This window comes from Hippocampus bargibanti, linkage group LG05 (assembly GCF_051943395.1).
Source record: "Hippocampus bargibanti isolate YZ-2025 linkage group LG05, ASM5194339v1, whole genome shotgun sequence".
Classification (NCBI taxonomy): domain Eukaryota; kingdom Metazoa; phylum Chordata; class Actinopteri; order Syngnathiformes; family Syngnathidae; genus Hippocampus; species Hippocampus bargibanti.
The window spans coordinates 24,902,881-24,924,361 of record NC_142738.1 but is presented as its reverse complement, the minus strand read 5'-3'; the positions used below and the strand labels follow the sequence as shown (position 1 = coordinate 24,924,361).

The 21,481-nt window shown below is 40.7% G+C and overlaps 1 protein-coding gene across 1 annotated transcript in view; it reads left to right on the top strand.

The window, feature by feature from the left end:
* ranbp10 (RAN binding protein 10) overlaps positions 1-12,381 on the top strand; it is a 32,462-nt gene extending 20,081 nt beyond the window's left edge. Inside the window, exons 6-15 of the mRNA XM_088997447.1 lie at positions 303-487; positions 722-834; positions 2,198-2,306; positions 2,376-2,524; positions 2,655-2,871; positions 3,923-4,062; positions 4,229-4,380; positions 4,783-4,894; positions 5,074-5,216; positions 10,210-12,381. Of these exons, the coding sequence (XP_088853573.1) occupies positions 303-487; positions 722-834; positions 2,198-2,306; positions 2,376-2,524; positions 2,655-2,871; positions 3,923-4,062; positions 4,229-4,380; positions 4,783-4,894; positions 5,074-5,204 (1,308 nt within the window). The 3' untranslated portion in view covers positions 5,205-5,216; positions 10,210-12,381. The remainder of the gene's footprint in view (positions 1-302; positions 488-721; positions 835-2,197; positions 2,307-2,375; positions 2,525-2,654; positions 2,872-3,922; positions 4,063-4,228; positions 4,381-4,782; positions 4,895-5,073; positions 5,217-10,209) is intronic.
* The last annotated feature ends 9,100 nt before the right edge of the window (positions 12,382-21,481 follow it).

Genomic DNA, 21,481 nt, shown 5'->3' with positions numbered 1-21,481 from the left:
AAGATTAAGTCGAAATCATGCTGAGTCGAATGCCAAAGAGTACAAGTGAGTTTTTTTTGTTCAATAATCGGACAATATGTAAATTTTGGGACTTCTTCCGATGTTGAGAGTTCAAATGATTCCCTTCACAATAATAATTCACCAACCAGATAACATTTTTGATCCAGTTATTTTTATGGTACGCACAAGAAAGGGTTTCTGTTACTGAACATACCATACAAAGGTTCAAAAATGATGTGACACCTCAACGTATTGTTAGTATAATTGTTATTTTTAACTTTCCCACCCTGCTATTAATCCAGCCTAACCTATACCCTACCGTGGGGCTTCAAACTCCGGGGGAGATTGTTGATGCAAACTTTGGGCAGCAGCCATTTGTCTTCGACATTGAGGACTACATGAGTGAATGGAGAGCTAAAATCCATGGGATGATCGCTCGCTTCCCAATAGGAGAAAGGCTGGGTGACTGGCAAGCTGTCCTGCAGAAGTAAAGTTTCATTTTGTTTCAGTATTTACTTGAATTTTGTCTTGTTTGCTGTTTAAATGCAATAGTAGAATATGTTGTGTATTTGTTGTTACTAAGATACTGTATTGACTTCAACTAACCGACAAAATTATATACCATATATGAGTAAAGCGGCAGATGTCATTTGATATTTCAAATTCATTTTGATATTGTTCCAAATAAAGCCAGGTGTTAATTAACTTACTTTGACTCCAGTATGGTGTCCAGCTACTTGGTTCACCATGGATACTATGCCACTGCCACTGCTTTTGCCAGAGCCACAGAGACCATGATACAAGAAGACCAAACATCTATAAAAAACAGACAGAGTAAGTGAATAAACTGCGCTCAAATGCACATGTAAGCACGCGCGCACATTCCCAAAGCCTGGCTGGCAGATTAATTGAATGATATGCTGGCAGATATACTGAATGACACACACTTTAATTTTTTTCTCCACAGAAATCTCATTTTACTTTAAATCATATGATAGTTTTTGAGTCTGTGTTCTTTTCAAAGTACAAATTTTCATCGTGCCGAGATGAACTTTTTCTTATGCTTGTGTATATATTTTTTCCCTTTATAGAGCCAAGGCATATATTTTAAATGAGAAAAATCAACAATAAAGCAAAAATAGCACAAACTGTCAATACTGTTGTCTCAGCCTGGTAATCCCTTAAAGGACAACCGACGTCACTTTTTTTGTTTTTTAACTGACACCAGAAAAACGTTTTATAGCATCTAAAATACCCAAAACATGCAGTATGATATTTTTAGTCAAATGCAAAACACCAATAAAAATGACTTAGAGTCCAAAATCTGCAAAAAAATGAGCTGCGAATTGGGCATTTTCAGAAAGTCCCGCCCCCCTTTGGGTGACATCACGCCAAGACGTCTTGCATTGCTGGTGAATCAAAACAATGGCTTCAGATTCGGAGAATATGCTTTCTTGTTACACATCCAGTTATGAATATGATTCAAATAGTCCTGATGAGCAAAGCATACATGTTTGCAATCGATTAAAGAATTTATTTGGGCCATTTTGAGGCAAACGGGCGGTGGAGGGGGGGGGGGATGTCTGAAAAAGAGGCAGAAAAATGGCGACCAGCTCCGGTGAGGAATGAATCAGCTCGTTTCCGCAGCTCTGATACATTCTTTCCATGGAGTTTGCCTCCCTCTGCTGGCGGCTTTTGGATGTAAGACATGGTTTTAAAAAAACGGTACAGCAAAATACATTGACGTGTGGAAAGACGCTCCAATGCGTCTTTTTTACGGTGAGGAGGCGGTCCTTTTCTGACGTCACGTACGGACTCGTCACCAACTCAAAAACAAGACTTCCTGAATGGTCAGCGCGAGTGTTAAAACGTAAAATATAGCTATATGCGGTGGAATCTTATTAAAATACGCCCAGTAGAAGTCATGTGAAGCCATTTTACAAATTATGGACACAACTTGTCCGGAGACGTCGGTTGTCCTTTAAATTACAAACATAGATGCATTCACAAGATACAAAATTTCTTATTAAAAGAAATGTGTAACTTCCCACTGCGTAAAAGCTCTAGTGGTGTCCTAATGTGCTTCGGCATACTGGTCAGGAATCTCCACATTAGATTCACATGATTCGTTTGTTTCGCCGTAACTGGAGGAACTCCCAAATAACCTTTTTAATCATCCAATTACTATGTTGAACAGGAATACAGAAGTTGGTTTTGGAGGGACGTGTGGGTGAAGCCATTGAAGCCACTCAGCAACTTTATCCGGGCCTGTTAGAACACAATCCTAACCTCCTGTTTATGTTGAAGTAAGTTGGCTTGATTTAAGCTTGGGATTTCTTGTGAAATTTGGTATTGCCAATATGTGTGTTTTCTAGATGTCGTCAGTTTGTTGAAATGGTCAACGGCACAGACAGTGAGGTTCGCTTCTTGACCATCCGCTCCCCCAAGTCCCAGGGAAGTTACCCTGGCTCTCCCAACCTCAGCCCTCGCCAGGGGACTGGGAATTCACACATGCACACCGGAGGTGTTTTTTAATTATAAATATTTATTTTTTTATTTTGTTTGTTGCTTTTCAAACTGTTTTCGGAATCATTAAACCTTGGTCTTGAACAAAGAGATGAATATTTGTCTATTCATCTTTCTCTTTCCTCCAGGGGTCGACAGCCCAACATGCAGTAATGGGGTGACTCCCTCCAAAAAATCAAAGAGCCACAGCAGCGTTGTTAGCAGCAACATGAAATACCCCAGCACATCCTCCTCTGCCTCTTCATCCACCTCATCCTCACCTTCATCCATCAACTATTCAGAGTCTAATTCTTCTGACTCCACCAAGAGCCAGCCACACAGCAACAACAGCAATCAAGAAACCAGGTAGGCATTGTTTAATCTGATGTCCAATAAATCTTCATGTTTAAAACTAATCGGTATTAAATCCATCATTCAATCTGGTGCTGGATCCCACAGTTGCACCTGAATCTTAATGCTTAACTTTGGCAAGACTTTTTCCCCCACAATTTTGTCCTTCTAACTTTGAGGGAACAGTTTGTGGAAGGTTGTTATCTATACATGTCTGTGGCTGAATCCTTAAAATTCAGGAAGACTGATTGCAAGTTCTGATCCTGGAAGCAGATGTGTAAGAGGTCTTCCTCCACATCTTCAAGGGTTTATGACACAATTTCCTGGAAATAATGTTGTCATACGCACTGAGACCCTGCCCACCGTCCAAAAAAGATCTTAATTATCTGCTGATGTGCTTTTACCCTACACAAAAATATTAGTTTCACATATGGTATTTTCTGTCTTTGGGCAGTTGGTGGGTGACACCCTGAACCGGTAGCCAACCAATCACAGGGCACACAGAAACAAAAAAACATTTACGCCCACACTCACACCTACGGACAATTTGGAGTGTTAAATCAGCCTGTCATGCATGTTTTTTGAATGTGGGAGAAACCCAAAGTACCCACTGAGAACATGCAAACTCCAAACAGGAAGGCCAGAGCCACGGCTTTTGCACTATGAGGCCGACGTGCTAAACATTGGCCCACCGGGCTGCCTATATGGTATTTTGAAATGATTTAATCTTGTGCAAGTGATGCCCTTGTTCAAATTAAGTACATTCAAAATGTATTTTTTCCTAGCTCCCGTCACACTGTGTGGAGTTTTCTGCAGGTACTCTAGTTTCCTCGCACCTTCCAAAAACATGCATGGCAAGCTGATTAAACTCTGTAAATTGTCCATCTGTGTGAGTGTGAGCGTTGGGATGGTTGTTCGTGTCTGCGTGCCCTGCGATTGGCTGGGAACCGGTTCAGGGTGTCTGTCCCCCGCCTAGTGCCCTAAGACAGCTGCGAAAGCCTCCAAGTAGCCTTTATTGAAGTGAAATCGAAGTGAAAATCTTGTGTCTTTGTTAATGTGTGCATAGTGATAGCGAGATGGAAATTGAAGCGGAACACTACACAAATGGGGTTGTTGAGGGCTCGTCTACTCGTATCATGAATGGCACATATAAACACGAAGAGATACTTCAGCCGGATGACAACAGCATTGGTAATGGAGTAACAGGTATGCGGACACAGATATTGAGTACAATGAAATATTACTAAGATCCTCTCATTCTAGTTATTTCTTTTTTTTTTCTTTAGTCTTATAATTCTGCTTTATGCGCTCATTGCAACCTAATTGCCTTCTGGTTTACATGATAAATAGTCAATATGTGTCTTGTTGCCAGGAGAGGAGGGTTATAGGAATGGCAGACAGCTTTGTGGAGGCAACCAGGCAGCCACAGAGAGGATGATACAGTTTGGAAGGGAACTTCAGGCACTGAATGAAAAGCTGTGCCGCGAGTATGGCAAGAACACAACACACAAGAAGATGTTACAGGTATACCTCTTCTTCTCGAAACTGTGGAGTTTTGAAAGACAACCACAAAGACAACCATATATGTATTTGTCACCTCCTACACAATAGTGACCTTTTTTGGATCACAGTCAAACAAGGCAATTCCTAGAATTTGATGTTACATTTATGAAACGAGTGTAAATGAAATGTCAGTATCCTACAGTTACTTGGATTTCAGAATTGATATTGTGATTACTTGGCAATTTTCACATTTTTGTTTGCTGCCCCAAATGTACAAAAAAAAATCGATTCACCGATTACATAAGACCGTCATACCGTTTTTATTATCACCCCCTATGAATGATTCAGGCTGAGTTTTTTACAAGTGGCAAGATGAAATGTGTGCCATTTCCAAGGTGGTTGAAGATGCGTCTGTGTGTGCAGGATGCATTCAGCCTGTTAGCGTACTCTGATCCGTGGAACTGCCCCGTGGGCCAGCAGTTAGACCCTACTCAGAGAGAGTCACTCTGTTCCGCACTCAACAGCGCCATACTGGGTAGAAAAGAAAGCACACACTTTGATGCATTATTATTGCACAGAATTTCAGTAAGCCTAGCATGTTCATCAATAAAATAATGTCAAAGTCACATTTTAGATGAAATGTGTGCACATCCTGTACACTCATTTGTGATGCATTTTGGATGATATTCATTCCAATTTGTGTCTCATTTCTAGAGTCTCAAAATCTGCCTAAACAGCCTCCTTTGGTGTTAGCACTGGGCCAGGCCACAGAGTGTGTCCAGCTTATGGCGCGAGTGAGATCTGGTTCTTGTTCTTTCGCCAGAGTGGACAACTTTTTGCTCTAGCCCTTGTGTGAGGTGAGTATGAACTGGAATACACAGAGAACATGTAAGTCAATGTGGTTATTCTGCTTGCAAGTACAAAGCCCAATTCCAATGAAGTTCTAATGTTGCTTGAAGCATAAATGAAAAGAGAATAAAATATTTGCAAATACTATTCGACCTATATCTAATTGAATACATTACAAAGACAAGACATTTAAAATTTGAACTGATAGTTTATTGTTTTTAGCAAATGAGCATTAATTTAGAACTTTAAGGCTGCAACATGTTTAAAAAAAACTGGCACACGTGACAAGCAAGACTAAGAATGTTCAAATACGTTAAGTGGGAACATATCGGTATTAGAGGAGCGTTCCTGACTTGCTCAATCACTTACAAGCAAGATGGTGTGAGGTTTGTGACTGTGAATCACTGTGTGAGAAAATAGAATTGAAGGGCAATGTTTGGATTTGAATAATTAAACTCAAATAAGTGCAATCAAAACTAAACAAGAATTACATAAAGAGAGCAATGTTTAATTAGAAATTTTACTTTCAAAAACAATACCTGTCAACCTGTACGTTTTTGCCGTACAAAGTATGTTTATTATGCATTACAAGATGTGTACGACGTACAAGAAAATCTGTACGGAAAAACGCACATTTGTCAATTATGGGTACCATCCGGTAGACACAGAGTACCACGAAACGGCAAATCAATCAAGTTCGCCGCGGTAGCCTCTATCTCAGTGTTGTTGTTTTTTTTTTTCGTTGCAAACGAAGCGAGCGGTGTGATGCTACTATGCGCAAGCGTCTGCCGCCTGGGGATTTCCCATTGAATCATTCAGATCACAAAGCGGAAGCAGAGCAGGAGGCCTACATTACAACATAGTTTTGAATTTTCTTTGCATACAATCATCAAGTCGCAATGGCCGAACCTGAATTAAAACGCCGTAAGTTAAATGGAAGAGTCAAGCATCACAAAGAGTGGGAGCAAATGTCAGTACGCTACAAGGGATTGATACAAGCTTCGAAGAAAGGTGTGGAATATTCGTATTGTGTTGCTTGCAAAAAAGACGTGAAAGTAGCTGCCTCCGGTTTCTATGATTTAAAGACGCATTTTGATACAAAGAGCCACGCAAAAAACGTAGAAGTCTAAAACATATCAATCATCAGTTATTAAGAATATGTACAGAATGATATAATGAAATACATGTACAATATAACATGTTAAACTACATAAATAAACACGTTTAAAAAATATATGGTGTAAGATTTTGTATTTTGTATGGGAAAATACGACAGTTTGTACGGGCATGGAGCCATGGAGGTTGACAAGTATGCAATTGTGTCATTTGAATTTGAGTATATTTTCACATTCGGTTTTACAAATAAAAATGGAATATTTTCCCATCAGATTCAGTTCGTTTGAATGCTCACTTTCAAGTAACATTTTCAATTTTTAATGCACAAATACGTTATCCAATATCCGGGTACTTAAAATGAACAACGATTGCTGAACTCAAGTCTCCTTTTTGTCCATTCAGCATCTTGATTTTGGTCACATTATACGAGTTCTTTTTTTGGTGGGTTGGGGATATCTCCTAAGTGACCGACCGCTACAAAACCGTTCTTTAACATTATGGTACAAGCCATCGCGGGCCAAGCCAGGAGGGATGAAACTGGTTAAATTTAGCAACGAGTAAAAATGATGCCCTCGGGTTGGCACGTCTCGATTTTCAGGCCGTTGGGCTTTTTTCCAAGCCAAATTATAATGGATGCACGAAACTCTATGCCCAAGGCATTACTTCCACCTTGGGGTAAAAACAGCCCATGTATCGATAGTGGGGGCGCATCCGTCTTTTTAATTCGACACCGGGCTTCAAAATTGATTGCTTATTACTCTTATCCTGGCCTAACACATAATTTCCTTTGTCAAAAACAGCACACATTTAACTTTAGTTGGACTGTGTAGTGTAGGACAAGAACTTTATTTTCTTCACTGACAAAGAAAAAAAACATAAGACAAAATGATGACAACAAAACAAATAACAAAAATAAATGAAGGATGTGATTACAAAATAAAATTGTCATACACCAGGGGTGTCCAAAGTTTTTACGAAGGCAGCAAGATTTGGAGTTTTAAAAATGTAGGGCAGCCAACCATGGCAGAGTTTCTTTATTTCTCCTCTTCTTTTCCTTTCGGCTTTTCCCTTCAAGGGGGTCGCCACAGCGAATCAGTGTCCTCCATCTTCAGAGGTTTGGTCCCCATGTTTGCTTTGGCCAAGCTTTTTTCCTTCCTGACACAACCCTCTGTATTTATCCGAGCTTGGGACCAGCACAAGAAGACTTATGTCCCTTTATGGCTACAGAACAAGCAACTCGCTCTGTAAAAGGCTCCCAAACACAAAATGGTCATCGGCACAGCAACATTCAAAAAAGCAAAAACTATACTCACCATTTGATGACAATGCTCTGATCTTACCGTGAAACACAAAAAAAAAAATCATTGCCGCTGAAAAAAGATTCAAATGATAATAAAATGCAGCCGGTCTTTGGAGACTTGCTTTTCTCTGCCAATTCCTCCAAAGAAACAATTGAATTTCTTTACAATAACAGCAATTAATGTAAATACATTTCAGCGACCCATTCTGTGTTTTACATTTGCTTTTTGATTTTAATTTCAGCTATCTTAGTCATTCATTTGAAACTTGCTATTCAAAATTGAATTAACATTAACAGTCGACTTTCCTCCCATTGTTGATTGTCACCATTTTAGAAAACTGAAAAAATAATGTGGATATTTTTTGTCCCTCTCAGCGTCCTTCCTACAGGCCCAATGTCCAAACCAAAGTCACCTGTTTTGGCATTATTGTCAAAGTATGCAAACTTGGTTCAGATCCCAATAATTGTAATAACCTACAACCCATATCTCACCTTCCTTTCATCTCCAAACTTTTTCAAAAAAATGTTGCCCCTCAACTTCACTCCTACCTTACTTATAACAAGTCCAGTCTGGTTTCCGTTCCTATCACAGTACAGAAACCATTTTAATAAAAATCACCAACGACCTTCATTACGCCGGTTTAATCCCATCTCCCTTGATCTTTGTGCAGCTTTTGACACAATTTCTCACCACATTCTCCTTAATAGACTCTCCACCCGAGGTATCACCCACACCCCCTTACATTGCTTTCACTCCTATCTCACGAGCTGCTCTCACTTCATCCAAATCAATTCATTCACTTCACAGTCCCTCCACTGGGTTTTCTGGTGCCTCCGGGCTTTGACCTGGGACCCCCACTTCATTATCTACTTTCTCCCCCGTGGCAATATTTTCCTTAAATTTGGTTGACACTTCCAGTGCTTCGCGGATGATCCCCAGCTCTACCTCTCCAGCAAAACCAACGCCTCTCTCCCACCCTCTTCCCTCTCACACTGCCTCTCAGAAATGAAACATTGGTTTACCCATAATTTCCTCAAACAGAAATGGAATTAAACAGAACTCCTCCTTGTTGGTAAAAATTCACCCTTAGACAAAGCCAACAGTTTCTCCCTCACAATTGATACATCCACCGTGCGCCCCCTCCAATCAGGTAAAGAGCCTGGGTGTTATCCTCGATAGCTCACTATCTTTTCCCTCCCACATGAATAACATACCCTATATATAATATACCCTATATATAATATATAATAGCATATTTCCACATATGTAATATCAATCGGTTCTCACTCCTCACACCACTGCTATCGTTGTCCACAGTCTGGTCTCACCAATAAACCTCCATAAACCTCAACTGTTGACAACCTGAAGCCTAAATGAACACTAATTTAATCATAGCACTTATCCCTATGAAGAAAAATGCAACTTTATAAAACGTGCAGAGCTTGATGTCCGTCACAAATTCCTCCATAAACTTCAACTGGTCCAGAATTCTTCAGCCTAGAACCACCTCCTTTCATAACATCACTGCCACCCTCCACTGGCTCCCAGTCAATACTGCTCTATGCTGTACATGTAAAGCCATTCATAACCATTCTCTCCCCCCATTCTCCCTCTGTCTGTCCTTCTCCAAATATCTGTTCCCTCTGGTTCCCTCGGTGTCTCATCCTCCCTCCACCTCTGTTTACCCTCTGCCTATCTCAGCACGATGAGATGCAGAGCTTTCAGCCACTGCCCTCAAACTCTGGAATTCACTTTTCCCAACATCCATAATATTGATTCTCTTCCCACATTCAAAGCCCATCTCGTAACCCACCCATTCAAACATGCATATGTATTTCCTGACTGTTTGTCCCGTTCCATGTAATGTCTTTAAATTCATTCCCGTGAATCAGGGTCCATCTCAGAATCACAGGGATTACATTATTTTAAAATGTGGTTGTTTCTATGTAGATGACACAGCTCAATTCATTCAAGTATCATTTTTATATAATTACCCACCCCATATGATCGGTATTTATGATTATTTTCCAAACATTTTGACTGTTGTAGTGTATTCAATTAGTTACACGTTTAACATGGTAGGCAAATCATTGTACAGTGAGACCTCAACTTACGAACTTAATTGGTTCCCAGACAGAGTGTGTAAGGCGAAAAGTTGATGGTTTATGGAAGGAGAGTCACCTTCCATAAAGACTGTTGGTAACTTAACCTCTGGTGCTGTTCGGTCGTGTGCTTCCGCCGAAGATCACTCCGCCAGCCGTGGTGGCTGTGTATTATGAAAATAGTGCTTATTATAAGGTTTAATTTTCAGAACTTTGACGTTTGTAAGACGAAAAGTTCGTAAGATAAGGTGTTTGTAAGTTGAGGTCTCACTGTATTCTGTTTTTATTTGTTTCACACAACATCCTGACTTCATGTGAAATGAGTTTTTTGTTTGTTTTTTTAGTGGACAGTCATTAGGTCTGTATGTCCAATGCAATAATTGAAATGATTGAATGATTGTTGCCGTGCTGGGAGAACATTGTTTCAGAATTACTGACATTATAAATAATAGCTATTTGTTGTACTGTATGTCTCTCTCCAGGTTGATGTTAACTTGCACTGAGAGAGTCGGCATGTCCAGCAGGGGGTCGTCTTGGCTCGAGAAGAAAGCATGCGTGTGATTGGTGTGTTTGGTTGACTCTCAGCTGCTGAGCCAGCGGCAGCGACAGAAAAAGCAGACAGAAGAGTCAAAAGGAAAGCTTACTTTTTAATTTAGTATTATCCCCCCAAAAAAATCAAAAAACAAAAATGTGTGATACTATTTAAATATGAATTAATTCTATTTCTGCTTATCTATATATATTTTTTTGTCAGATTGTAGTGCTGATCATTGACAAGCAGTCATTCTCTTTCGCTTTTCATTGGTGGATTTTGACTTCCGACAATAGGTTTTTCTACAGATTTCAATTTTAAATGTTACCATAGCTTATGCCACACTGTCCACAACTGCTCACACTATGTGGTCATTATCACATCATGCTGAATAAAATACAAATCACCGTGAAATACAAACTTGGACAATGTCATTTTACAATACAAAGTAGAACGTGTGTTACTTTGCCAGGAGTGAAAAACAAAAGCATTTTGACATTGTTTGCTCACCAAATGTGTTTGCCGTAGAAAAACACCCAGCAGATGGGCATTATTTTAACATGCGGCAAATAAGTAGCCAATCTCCTCTGACACAAGTTTAAGTTAATATAAAAGCAGTCTCTATTTCCTTCTTAGTTTTTTAAGGACCCATGTTTTTGGAAACATTTACAGTTATAGTCCATTCCCCACCCATCCCTCTCATCTAAACTAATCACAAACCGCAATGGAAAAAAAACAACAAAAGCATGAGCATAAATTGATTTAATGTCACAGTGTCACTGACACTACACTTTATTTTGTTAATCATCACCATCCTTAGGAAAAACTAAAAACAAATACAAGAAGAACCTTTTTGCATCAATTTAAATTGTCAAATTGATGCAATCCACATTTCATACATACATTCAATTTATAAGCGCCTTTCAAAACTCTAAAGGACACTTTACAGTCACAGGACAAGTAAGTAAATGAATTGTGAGACTAATAAAGGTTATCTTAAATAATACGTGTTGCAAGTAACAACTGATTCAATATTTTTCATGCATGGGTGCGTCTATTGCATTCAACTGGAACATGACTGATGTGTTGCTCCTTCAGTGTCATTTTCACACATTTAGTCACACTTCACAAAACAAATGGAGTGGGTGGTGCGGTTGAATTAATTTGATTCTATTTTTAATGTAGCATACATATAGAATCTGCATTCCTTTTCTCCCTGGGAGCGCTTTTAGCTTTCCCATGTCTTCCAATTAAACATGCAAAATTAAATGGATATCTTTCCTGAAAAACAAGATTACTTCCAATCTAACAAGTGCAATACAACAAAGTTGTTGTTTAAAAATGAAAAAAAAATTAAGGCCTCTTTCCGATTGTGGTGGATATTTTGTTTCTTTCCAAATAAAATTGGAATTCAACGTTACGCCTGTCATGGATCTGGCAAACATTGTATAAGTCTTTGTTTGTATTCAAGCATGACATTTTTACATGGGACAAGCATTCACTCCACAAAGTGCACAGTTTCAAATGAAAATACTGAATTTGCAGGAGTGTTGAGTTTTTTGGACCCCCAAAACACAATTCGAGTATATGATCAAACTTTTTTAAGGTTAAATATGTTCTTGACCAACAAATATAAAAGAAAATAATCACAACTTCATCTGATTTTCAGTGTTAAAGAGCACCTGCTGCACAAACACAACTTCCTGTTTCAACCCTGAATCAACCACACTTTGAGCTATTGCTGATGTATTACACCAGAACTCCCTTCATCCCTGCCTAAACATGACCACTTGTCTGATTCGTGTTGCATAAGACGCAAGACATTTGTTGGAAAGGTCCAAGACTTCACAGAGAACGACTTGACTCTCCCAAAAAAAGCAGTGTCCAACCAACTCCTATTGTGATTTTAATTTGTTTATGTTTTCGGACAGCAAGAATAAAGACTTTCCGTTTATTTTTTTCTTTTTAGTTTCAAGAATTACTGTCTACTTAGCATGACTTTGAAAATCTATTAAAAAAAGTAAAAAATATAATTGAAAAAATATGTACTGGAAATGTGTTAAAGAAATATTGTATTCTGTTTTAACAGAATTATTTTTATTAAAATACGTCCATGAGCATATGACAGACTGAGCTTGTATTTTATTCTTGTTTGAAGCAATTCTCCAGTCATTGGAGGGGTTATCAGTGCAATCCGATTTGAATTTGAACGGTCATATAAAATGAACATTTTATGAACGATTGGATTAAAATTTTGTATTTTTTTCTTGGAATTAAATGACTCATTAGTACGGAAGAGATTTGTCTGTGGTCTACGTGATAACCAAATGAAAGGCTGATCTCACGTTGAATGTGGCTCTGCATATGTGCCGTGCCAGTAAAATAACCTTCACCCAGGCAAAAGCTTTGCATGATCAAGTGCAAAAACAAATAAATAAATAAATAAATAAATAAACACCGGAAAGGCTAGCCAAAAAAGGAAGATATATAATTACCAGAGAAAACAATATTAACTGATCACGTCCCGTCAAACGCGAACAAAATGTCGAGCCTATGGCTAGGCGTGCTGGAAATGTAAAAAGAGAATCATTTTGTACGAATATTTCGTGCAAATAGGCAACATAAAAGTAAGAAAATGCACGGCGTGTAACAGAAGCAGGGCGGTGATAACTCGTGAAGAAACGTCGTTTCAAACTACAGAAATGAGAAGCGTTAAAGCAGTTGAAAATACTAAGCATGACCAAGATCGGTGGTCAGCAGAGTTGTAAATAAACAAGAATAAGATAATACTAAGAAACGATAAGAGGGCTGATTGTAATGTCATGTCAGCCAAAATATTTAGAAAGTTCTATGACCACTCCACGATATAATATTGGCCACTATATGGAGCCCATGGGCAAAACGTCAGCGATGTCAATGATTTCTTTTTGTGTTTGTGTGAGAAAACTCGCCGAAATGGTTTAAAACAATTGATAGACAGACCGAATTGGTTTTTTTTCCCAGAAAGTCTGAATGTTAAAAGGGATGTCCGGTGAGTGGTGGAGGGGGGGTTGCTGGAATTTAAAAAGGGGGCCAGTTGTCTGCCTTTCCCATCCCTCGATCGATGATGCCATCTCCACTGCTCTCCACACAGCGCTCACCCACCTGGAGACCAGAGACTCTTACGTCAGAATGCTGTTCATCGACTTCAGCTCAGCATTCAACACCATCATCCCCCAACAGCTCAACGACAAACTGAGCAAACTGGGGATCAGCACCTCCCTGTGCAACTGGCTGCTGGACTTCCTGACGGGGAGACCACAGGCAGTCAGAGTTGGAAACAACACCTCCAGCACCATCACGCTGAGCACAGGGGCCCCCCAGGGGTGTGTGCTGAGCCCCCTCCTCTTCACTCTGCTCACACATGACTGCTCACCATCATCACCCAGCTCCACCCTCTTCATAAAGTTTGCGGATGACACTACTGTGGTGGGCCCCATCAACAACGATGAGGAGACAGCCTACAGGGATGAGGTCAGCTGCCTTGCCACGTGGTGCAAGGACAACAATCTCCGTCTGAATGTGGAGAAGACGAAGGAGATTGTTGTGGACTTCAGGAGAGTGCACCCCCAGCATGCTCCACTAACCAGTGACAGTGCTGCAGTGGAGAGAGTGAGCATCACCAAGTTCCTGGGAGTGCACATATCCAAAGACCTGTCCTGCAGCTACAACATGTCATCACTGGCCAAGAAATCCCACCAGCGCCTGTACTTCCTCCGCAAGCTCAAAAGAGTTGGAGCCCTGAGACCACCATCACGACCTCCTTCTACCGCGGTACCATAGAGAGCATCCTGACCAGCTGTATCACCGTATGGTACGGCGCCTGCACCGTGTCCTGCCGTAGGACTCTGCAGCGCGTCGTGAGGACAGCTGAGAAGATCATCGGTGTCCCCCCCCCCCCCCTTCTGGACATTTACAACACCCGCCTCACCCGCAGAGCCGTCAGGATCGCTGGCGATCCCGCCCACCCCTCCCACAGCCTCTTTTTATTTATTTATTCCTACATAATTTTAACAAACATTTTCAATTGTCTTTAGTTAGTATACAATCAATCATGTGCTATTTTGATATTGTACGTTATTACAGAGAAGACAAAGAGAACAGACATAGCACACTGTTTCTTACTACTTTCTACTTAAATTTACTTGCTGTGAAGATTTCTAATGTGCCTCAACAGCTCTGAAATTCCCATTATCCACTAAATTTGAATAATTAACAGCAGTTTGATGCAACAAATTGTCACTACCCTCTGCGGACTCATTCGATTGTTTCTTAAAAACGAGAATGTTTGTTGGCTGCTCGTTTTTAATGTCATTTACAGTTTTACTCCTGTTCTCATGCTCCATATTTAAACCATCGTCCATGTAAGAAAAGATGGCAGATGAAAAAAGTTAAAACCTCTGAATTAAAATAAAGTTGTCAATTGCCTTTTAACATTTTTTCTTTGTCTATTTTAACAGAAGTACAGTATGTCATATGTAGCGCAGATCATCTAGCAATATGCGCTAATTGTAAAAGGCGTGCGCTGGTGCTGGCACAGTGGAGTTACAAAGTTGCGCCAGGGGCTGTCAAAATGCATATATGGCGCTGCCCAGATGCATCCCTGATTATTAAGGGACTTTGAAAGCTTGACCTGCTGTCTGACTGAGTGGCATAGCTCATAAATCCAAAGTACAAGGCTAACAAAACCGCACAATTTCGAACTAAATCAGGTCTGAGGACGACGTGCTGTTTTACTCCCACACACATCAGTGCTTCAATTCTATTCAAGTCCCTGCGAAATCTCTACTGCGTGGCCAAAGGTTAGTGGCTCAGATCCAGGCTTGAAATTTCACTTTGAGCGTTGTTGAACTTCTTTTCTTCTGCCCAGCCTGTAATTATTCTCAAGGCGAGCGCAGTGGGCTTCTTCTGACTTTCTAGCGTGTATTATACCCGAGGTCCCCAAGCTCCGGGCCGCAAACCGGTCCCGGTCCGTGGGTCATTTGGTACCGGGCCGCGCAGAAAGAAGAAATAATTTATATAATTCCCATTTTATTTATTATCTGAGTCCGAACTATGTTTCATTTCGCTTTTAAAGGACAACCGACATCTCCGGACAAGTTGTGTCCATAATTTGTAAAATGGCTTCAAATGACTTCTACTGAGTGTGTTTTACAAAGATTCCATCGCATATAGCTATATTTTACGTTTTAAGACTTGCGCTGAACATTCAGGAAGTCTTGTTTTTGAGTTGGTGACGAGTCCTCACGTTACGACATGAAAGGACCCCCCCCCTCCTGACCGACAAAAAGACACATTGTAGCAGTCCTTCATCACGTCAATGTATTTTGCTGTACTGTTTATCTGAAAACCTTGATGTTACATCCAAAAGCCACCAGCAGAGGGAGTCCAAGCTCCATGAAAGCAATCTATCAGCCTGTGGAAACGGGCTGATTCATTCCTCACGGGAGCTGGTCGCCATTTTTGGGCGCGACATTCCCCCCTGCCCGTTTGCTTCAAAATGACACGGAATAAATTCTTTAATCGATTGCAAACATGTATGCTTTCCTCTTCAGACCTATTTGAATCATATTCATAACTGGATGTGTAACAAGAAAGCATATTATCTGAATCTGAAGCCATTGTTTTTATTCTCCAGCAATGCAAGACGTCTTGGCGTGACATCACGAACTGGGGGCGGGACTTTCCTCAAAATGCCCAATTCGCAGCTCAATTTTTTGCAGATTTTGGACACTTTTATTGGTGTTTTGCATTTAACTAAAAATATCATACTGCGTGTTTTGGGTATTTTAGATGCTATAAAACGTTTTTCTGATGTCAGTTAAAAAACAAAAAAGTGACGTCTGTTGTCCTTTAAATGAGTTTGAGCGCTACTTCCCAGCCACAAAAGACCCACGACCTGCCAAGGAATGGATCCGCAACCCATTTGTCAACAAACCAGGTGAATCCAGCATGCCTGTGCAAGACGAAGAACAACTGCTGAAGATCGCAAATGATGGCGCATTTAGAAGTATGTTTGAGAGAACAACTCTGCCGGTGTTCTGGATTAAAGTCATGGCAGAATACCCCGAGATCACCACAACAGCGCTGAAAACCCTGTTGCCGTTTCCGACATCTTATTGGTGTGAAGCGGGGTTTTCTGCAGTGACAGCAACCAAAACAAAACTACGGAGTAGAATCGACATTGTTGACATCTTCAGTGCTTTCGTGATGCATTTGGGAGAATAAAGAGTCGAGATGGTCCTCTTGTTTAGATCATACAAGTAGGATATTTATTGCCGAAGCACAGACAGCAACCACTGCATTCATCGTCGTACGAGAAGTCCAAAACATATACACAAAAGCTGTCAAGTCACGTGATGTCGCGTCGTGGCTGGGTTGCCAGATCAGCTCAGTATTACAGCATTACATAAAATGAGGATATAATCTAACTTTCTCAACAGACATAAGCAAGACACTTCGGCTGTCATTGTCTCCCATTATCCCTAGATGGGACCGTCTCGTTGCAGAGAAACAAGCTCAGGGGTCCCACTGATTCAGTTGTAGTGAGTTTTTATGCGCTTTGTACTTATTTTTGTGGTCTATCTTATTTTGAAGGTACTGTAACGTTCAGTGCTTGTGTTATGCATGTTTGGGGGATGGGCTTGTTGGAATCGCGTGACGACACACACGGAGAGAAGGGAGGACCCGAGAACAGTATGCCTAAGGGAATGTCTGCGCGTGAGTTGTGGCGTAACAGCTCCTGTTTGTGTGTTATGTGTATACCAGCGACTCTCCGCATCATTTGTCACGCTGAGGGGCATTACAGTACGTTTTACCATGGTGACCATGGTGATAGAGCGTTAAGGGGCAGAGACGATGTTACATATGTTGTTGTTGGCGCGATGTTACCAGGACTGCTAATAAAGTTGTATAAAAATACACAATGGATTCACGCTTATTATATTTAAAAAAAAGGAAAAAAAAAGCAGTTTCCATGCCTGTCGTATCATTTTATTTTGTTGTAGTATTTATCTGCCGGTCCGTGAAAATATTGTCTGACATCAAACCGGTCCGTGCCGCAAAAAAAGGTTGGGGACCACTGTATTATACCCTTTAAGGGCTGTCAACATCCTCAGAGCACCGAGAGACTTCCGGCCTTCAGAATTGGGATGAATATTTAGCGTGGTTGCCATGGGGCACAGAAATCGCCATGACAACCAGCTACCTCGTTCTCGTGGGAGGAGAGAAGGGGATGTAAAATACACAACGCCCACTTTTCATATTGCCCAATCACTTGAATGCATGCTTGTTCATAGTCACATCCAAGTCATCGGGGGTATGTTTTCTGACTTTAGTCACCCTTCCCTCCATCCAGACAGGCAGCTACCTTTGCTTCTTTTAGCCTTGCTGAATAATAATTACGTATGTACGGCTAGTTGAAGGATGCGGCCCCCGCCAGCTCTCAGATTGTAATGGGCTCGTAAGCGCCGCTGATTGAATTGATTGCCGCAGTTGGAGTCTGTACAACGTACGATTGGCTGATATGTTTGAACATTAATCAGCTCCCACCAACAGGCTGCTGCGTGTCACTCTAGCACAGTCGAGAATGAATACACAAAAAAATCAACAACACAATACATAATTTTTTATTTCTCGCTTGCACAAATTGTGTTCGGATAGAGGTACATCAAACATTGAGCGGCACTTACCTTGATGATGTTAAACCCGAGATATGAAAAAAAACATAATAATAATACATTTAATTTCTAAGCGCCTTTCAAAACTCTCAAGGACACGTTATAGTCACGGGATGACTTTTTTTTTGCGCGGGTGAGCAGCGGCAGCCGTTCGTGCCAGCGTTCACTCTACCCGGAAGTAACACAGCAAAATAAAAATAAAAAAATTGAATTCCAAGTTCATGGAGTTATAATCCTCTGTATGACGTGAAGACAAACGTTCATGATGAATTGAATGTACAAATGAAAATAGCAAAGAAGCACATTGCGCTCTTCTTTAACAGAGCGTAATTTTGTCCGACTGAAGTTGCTGTAGCATGACATGATTGATCAGCACACGAATATTAACATCTTGAATTGAATTTGCTCGCCCACAGTCAATCAGAATAGTTAGCATTTTCACAATTGTTTATGATGCTTGATAGGACGATTTTAAGTTGGAGCTATCAATGCTTTTTACTTAGATTTGTCCCTGAATGTCTTTTTCATTTTGTCTCATGAAACCATGACTGTGGATGGTTTGAGAAACAAGGACTTCTCAGCCATGCTCTACACTGACTACTATGTGGACACATGATCAACTGTGATGTCTGCCAACGTTTTGTTGCTGACGGTTCAAAGCGGTGCTTAGGCTAAAGCTCCATTTTTTTCTTCTAGCTATAATATTGTTAGTGGGTTCAATTGTTGTAAATATACTACAAAATGTCATGAATAACTCCTTGTATTATTTCATAAACACCTAAAGAAATTGCTTAAATGCTTTGTACTGCTGGGCATTGATTGAATCAATTCTGTGTTCTTCCATCACCGTTTGGTTCGGGGCCGCCACCAACATGGATAAAATCCAACTTCAATGGACAGTTAAGAAGGCGGAAAAAAAATCATTGGCACCGCCCTTCCCACTCTCGAGGACTTGTACCCTCCCCTCTGGCAGGTGCTACCGATCCATACCACCAAATCCAGTAGAAATTTAAACAACTGCTTCCTCCTTGCCATTAACTATCTAAACCAGGGGTCTCAAACTCGCGGCCCGCGGGCCAACTGCGGCCCCCGGAAGAATATTTTGCGGCTCGCCTTGATATGAAAGGTTAATGTTAGTGCGGCTCGCATGATTGATACGAATGAAACTTGTGTGTGAAGCTGAACAAGTAGGCAAGACAAGCCATGTTTAGGACAGTTCATGTTCACTATTTTATTTATGTTAAGAAAGTTAAAGGTTAAAGAACTGTAAATACAGACATTTGAAACTATTAAAATAATTCGTTTTCCTGTGGTTTTCTCAGTCGTCCGTATCTGCCTTATGATCATTATAATTATTTTATTTATTTATTACTGGTTAATTTATTTTGTATTCATTTTTTCATTTAATTTATTTTTTGTGTGTTAAAAATAAAGATTTTGAGAACATTGCAATGTTTTATGTATGCTTTTCTTGTCTTGGGAATCATGATGCGGCCCAGACTCACCCAGACTCTACCTCCAGCGTGAGTTTGAGACCCCTGATCTAAACTGTCACCTAAATCTAACCTCTTTGCAATTTTGTACAACCATATGGAACAGCATCCCGTTATAATCATTGTAGCTCCAATTCTATACTCACTTGACTGTCCGCTTGATACTTTGCACATTGTCCCACAGTTGTTGCTGCGAGGTAGCACTTACATTAAGGAATTAGATTTGATTAGCCTTTATTCGTGTCTTCCATACTTATTTGTCATGTCTTTTTTAGGATGATATTCGTGCAACGTGTTCTTTCAGAGACAAATTCATTGTGTATACTACAGACCAATGAAGATTATTCTGATATAGAGAATAGATACATTCCCATCGTCACTGCGTGATAATTTAACCCAAGCTGCCTAAACAGATATCAAATACAGTGATACCTCATCCTACGAACTTAATTGTTTCCTAGAAAGTGTGTGTAAGGTGAAAAGTGTGTCTGCCAAACATTTATTTCTCGTAAGAAACCATTAAAAATGAGAATAATCCGTTGTGAAGTTGCTGTGCTTTCTCTGCGATAATACCCTCACTCACATTGTCCCCTGCTAGCTGCTTTTCATTAATCCAAATCAACAGAATTTTTTCAACCGCTTCTATTGCCTGAGACCGTTGCTTAGACAACACAGAAACACCCTTAGCCCCACGCAGCAGTGGTGGACTTAGCATACGGGTACTGGGACGCTAAGTCACACAAACGCACACCTCGTTCGTGTTTTTCGATGATCTTCTTTTTCTGCTCTACCGTAATTTTCTCTTGTGTCCACTTCGGCTTAACACTAGCCTGTGGTGGGGTCTTTTTCGGCCCCAAAATAGCAAAAGTACTCCACTCGATAGCAAACCACATCTGCACTCAAAGGGGTGTGGAAAACTAGTCCGCCAGCCACCGTGGCGCTGTTCAACCGTGTGGTTGTCACGATCTGGTTGGCGACCAAGGGGTGGCGCTGTCGGCCCCGCTTGCACCTGCACAGGTGCTGGTCGTCCCGATCAGTGGCGGACTGCCACGTTCGGATAGGCGACCAACGGGTAGCGACGTCAGCCCTGCCTGCAGGTGCTGGTCGTTTTAATCAGTGACACTTAAAAGGACTCCCGGCACGACCATCCGGTGTCGGTTCATTGTTTGTTGCATGCTTTGTCTGCAATCGCATGCATTGTATGCTGTGCATGTTTGTTTAACCTTGGCGGACTTTTACGCTTGGTTTTCTTTTGATACTTTTTTTTTGTTCAGATCATTTTGATGTTTTACATTTTGTTCCTGCTGACCTTTATTTTGATACAATTTGTCAAACAGCCTCCTGCGCCCTCCTGCCTGCTTTTTGGGATCCGCACCCGCCATCACCACCTCGCACAAAACGTGACAGTGGTTTGGTGTTCATCCGCCGAAAACTAGTCCGCCAGCCACCGTGGCGCAGTGTGGTTTAGTTCATCCGCCGAAAACTAGTTCATATGCCAAGATTATATTCTTGCAAATTTAATGTCCGTAAGGGGAAAGAAAAGTTTGTGAGCTGAAGTGTTCGTAAGCTGAGGTATCACTATAAACCACAACACCACCAGTGACACTAAACCAAAGGTGTCAAACTCAATTTTTTGCCGCGGGCCACATTGTAGTTATGATTTCCTCTCGGGGCCATTATGAATTCAGAGAAGTCATTAAAATATTTAATCCCCTCCGCATGTTACATATAGACTGCACACAAAAATGAATAACTACTTTCTAAATATGACTTAAAAATTCACGACTGTTATTATTGTTCCCATAGGACAATTTGAAATTTTGGTTTTGACTTTCGCAAGAATCATGGCACTCGACATGCTTGATTTGCTCTCGCCGGCCGAATGCAATGATGTAGCAGGCCAGATTTGGCCCCCTGGCCTTGACTTTGACACCAGTGCACCAAACAGTCTAGTTCAATTATGATATAAAAATTGAAATATTAAAAAGTGAGTTTATAAATTTTAATGCAA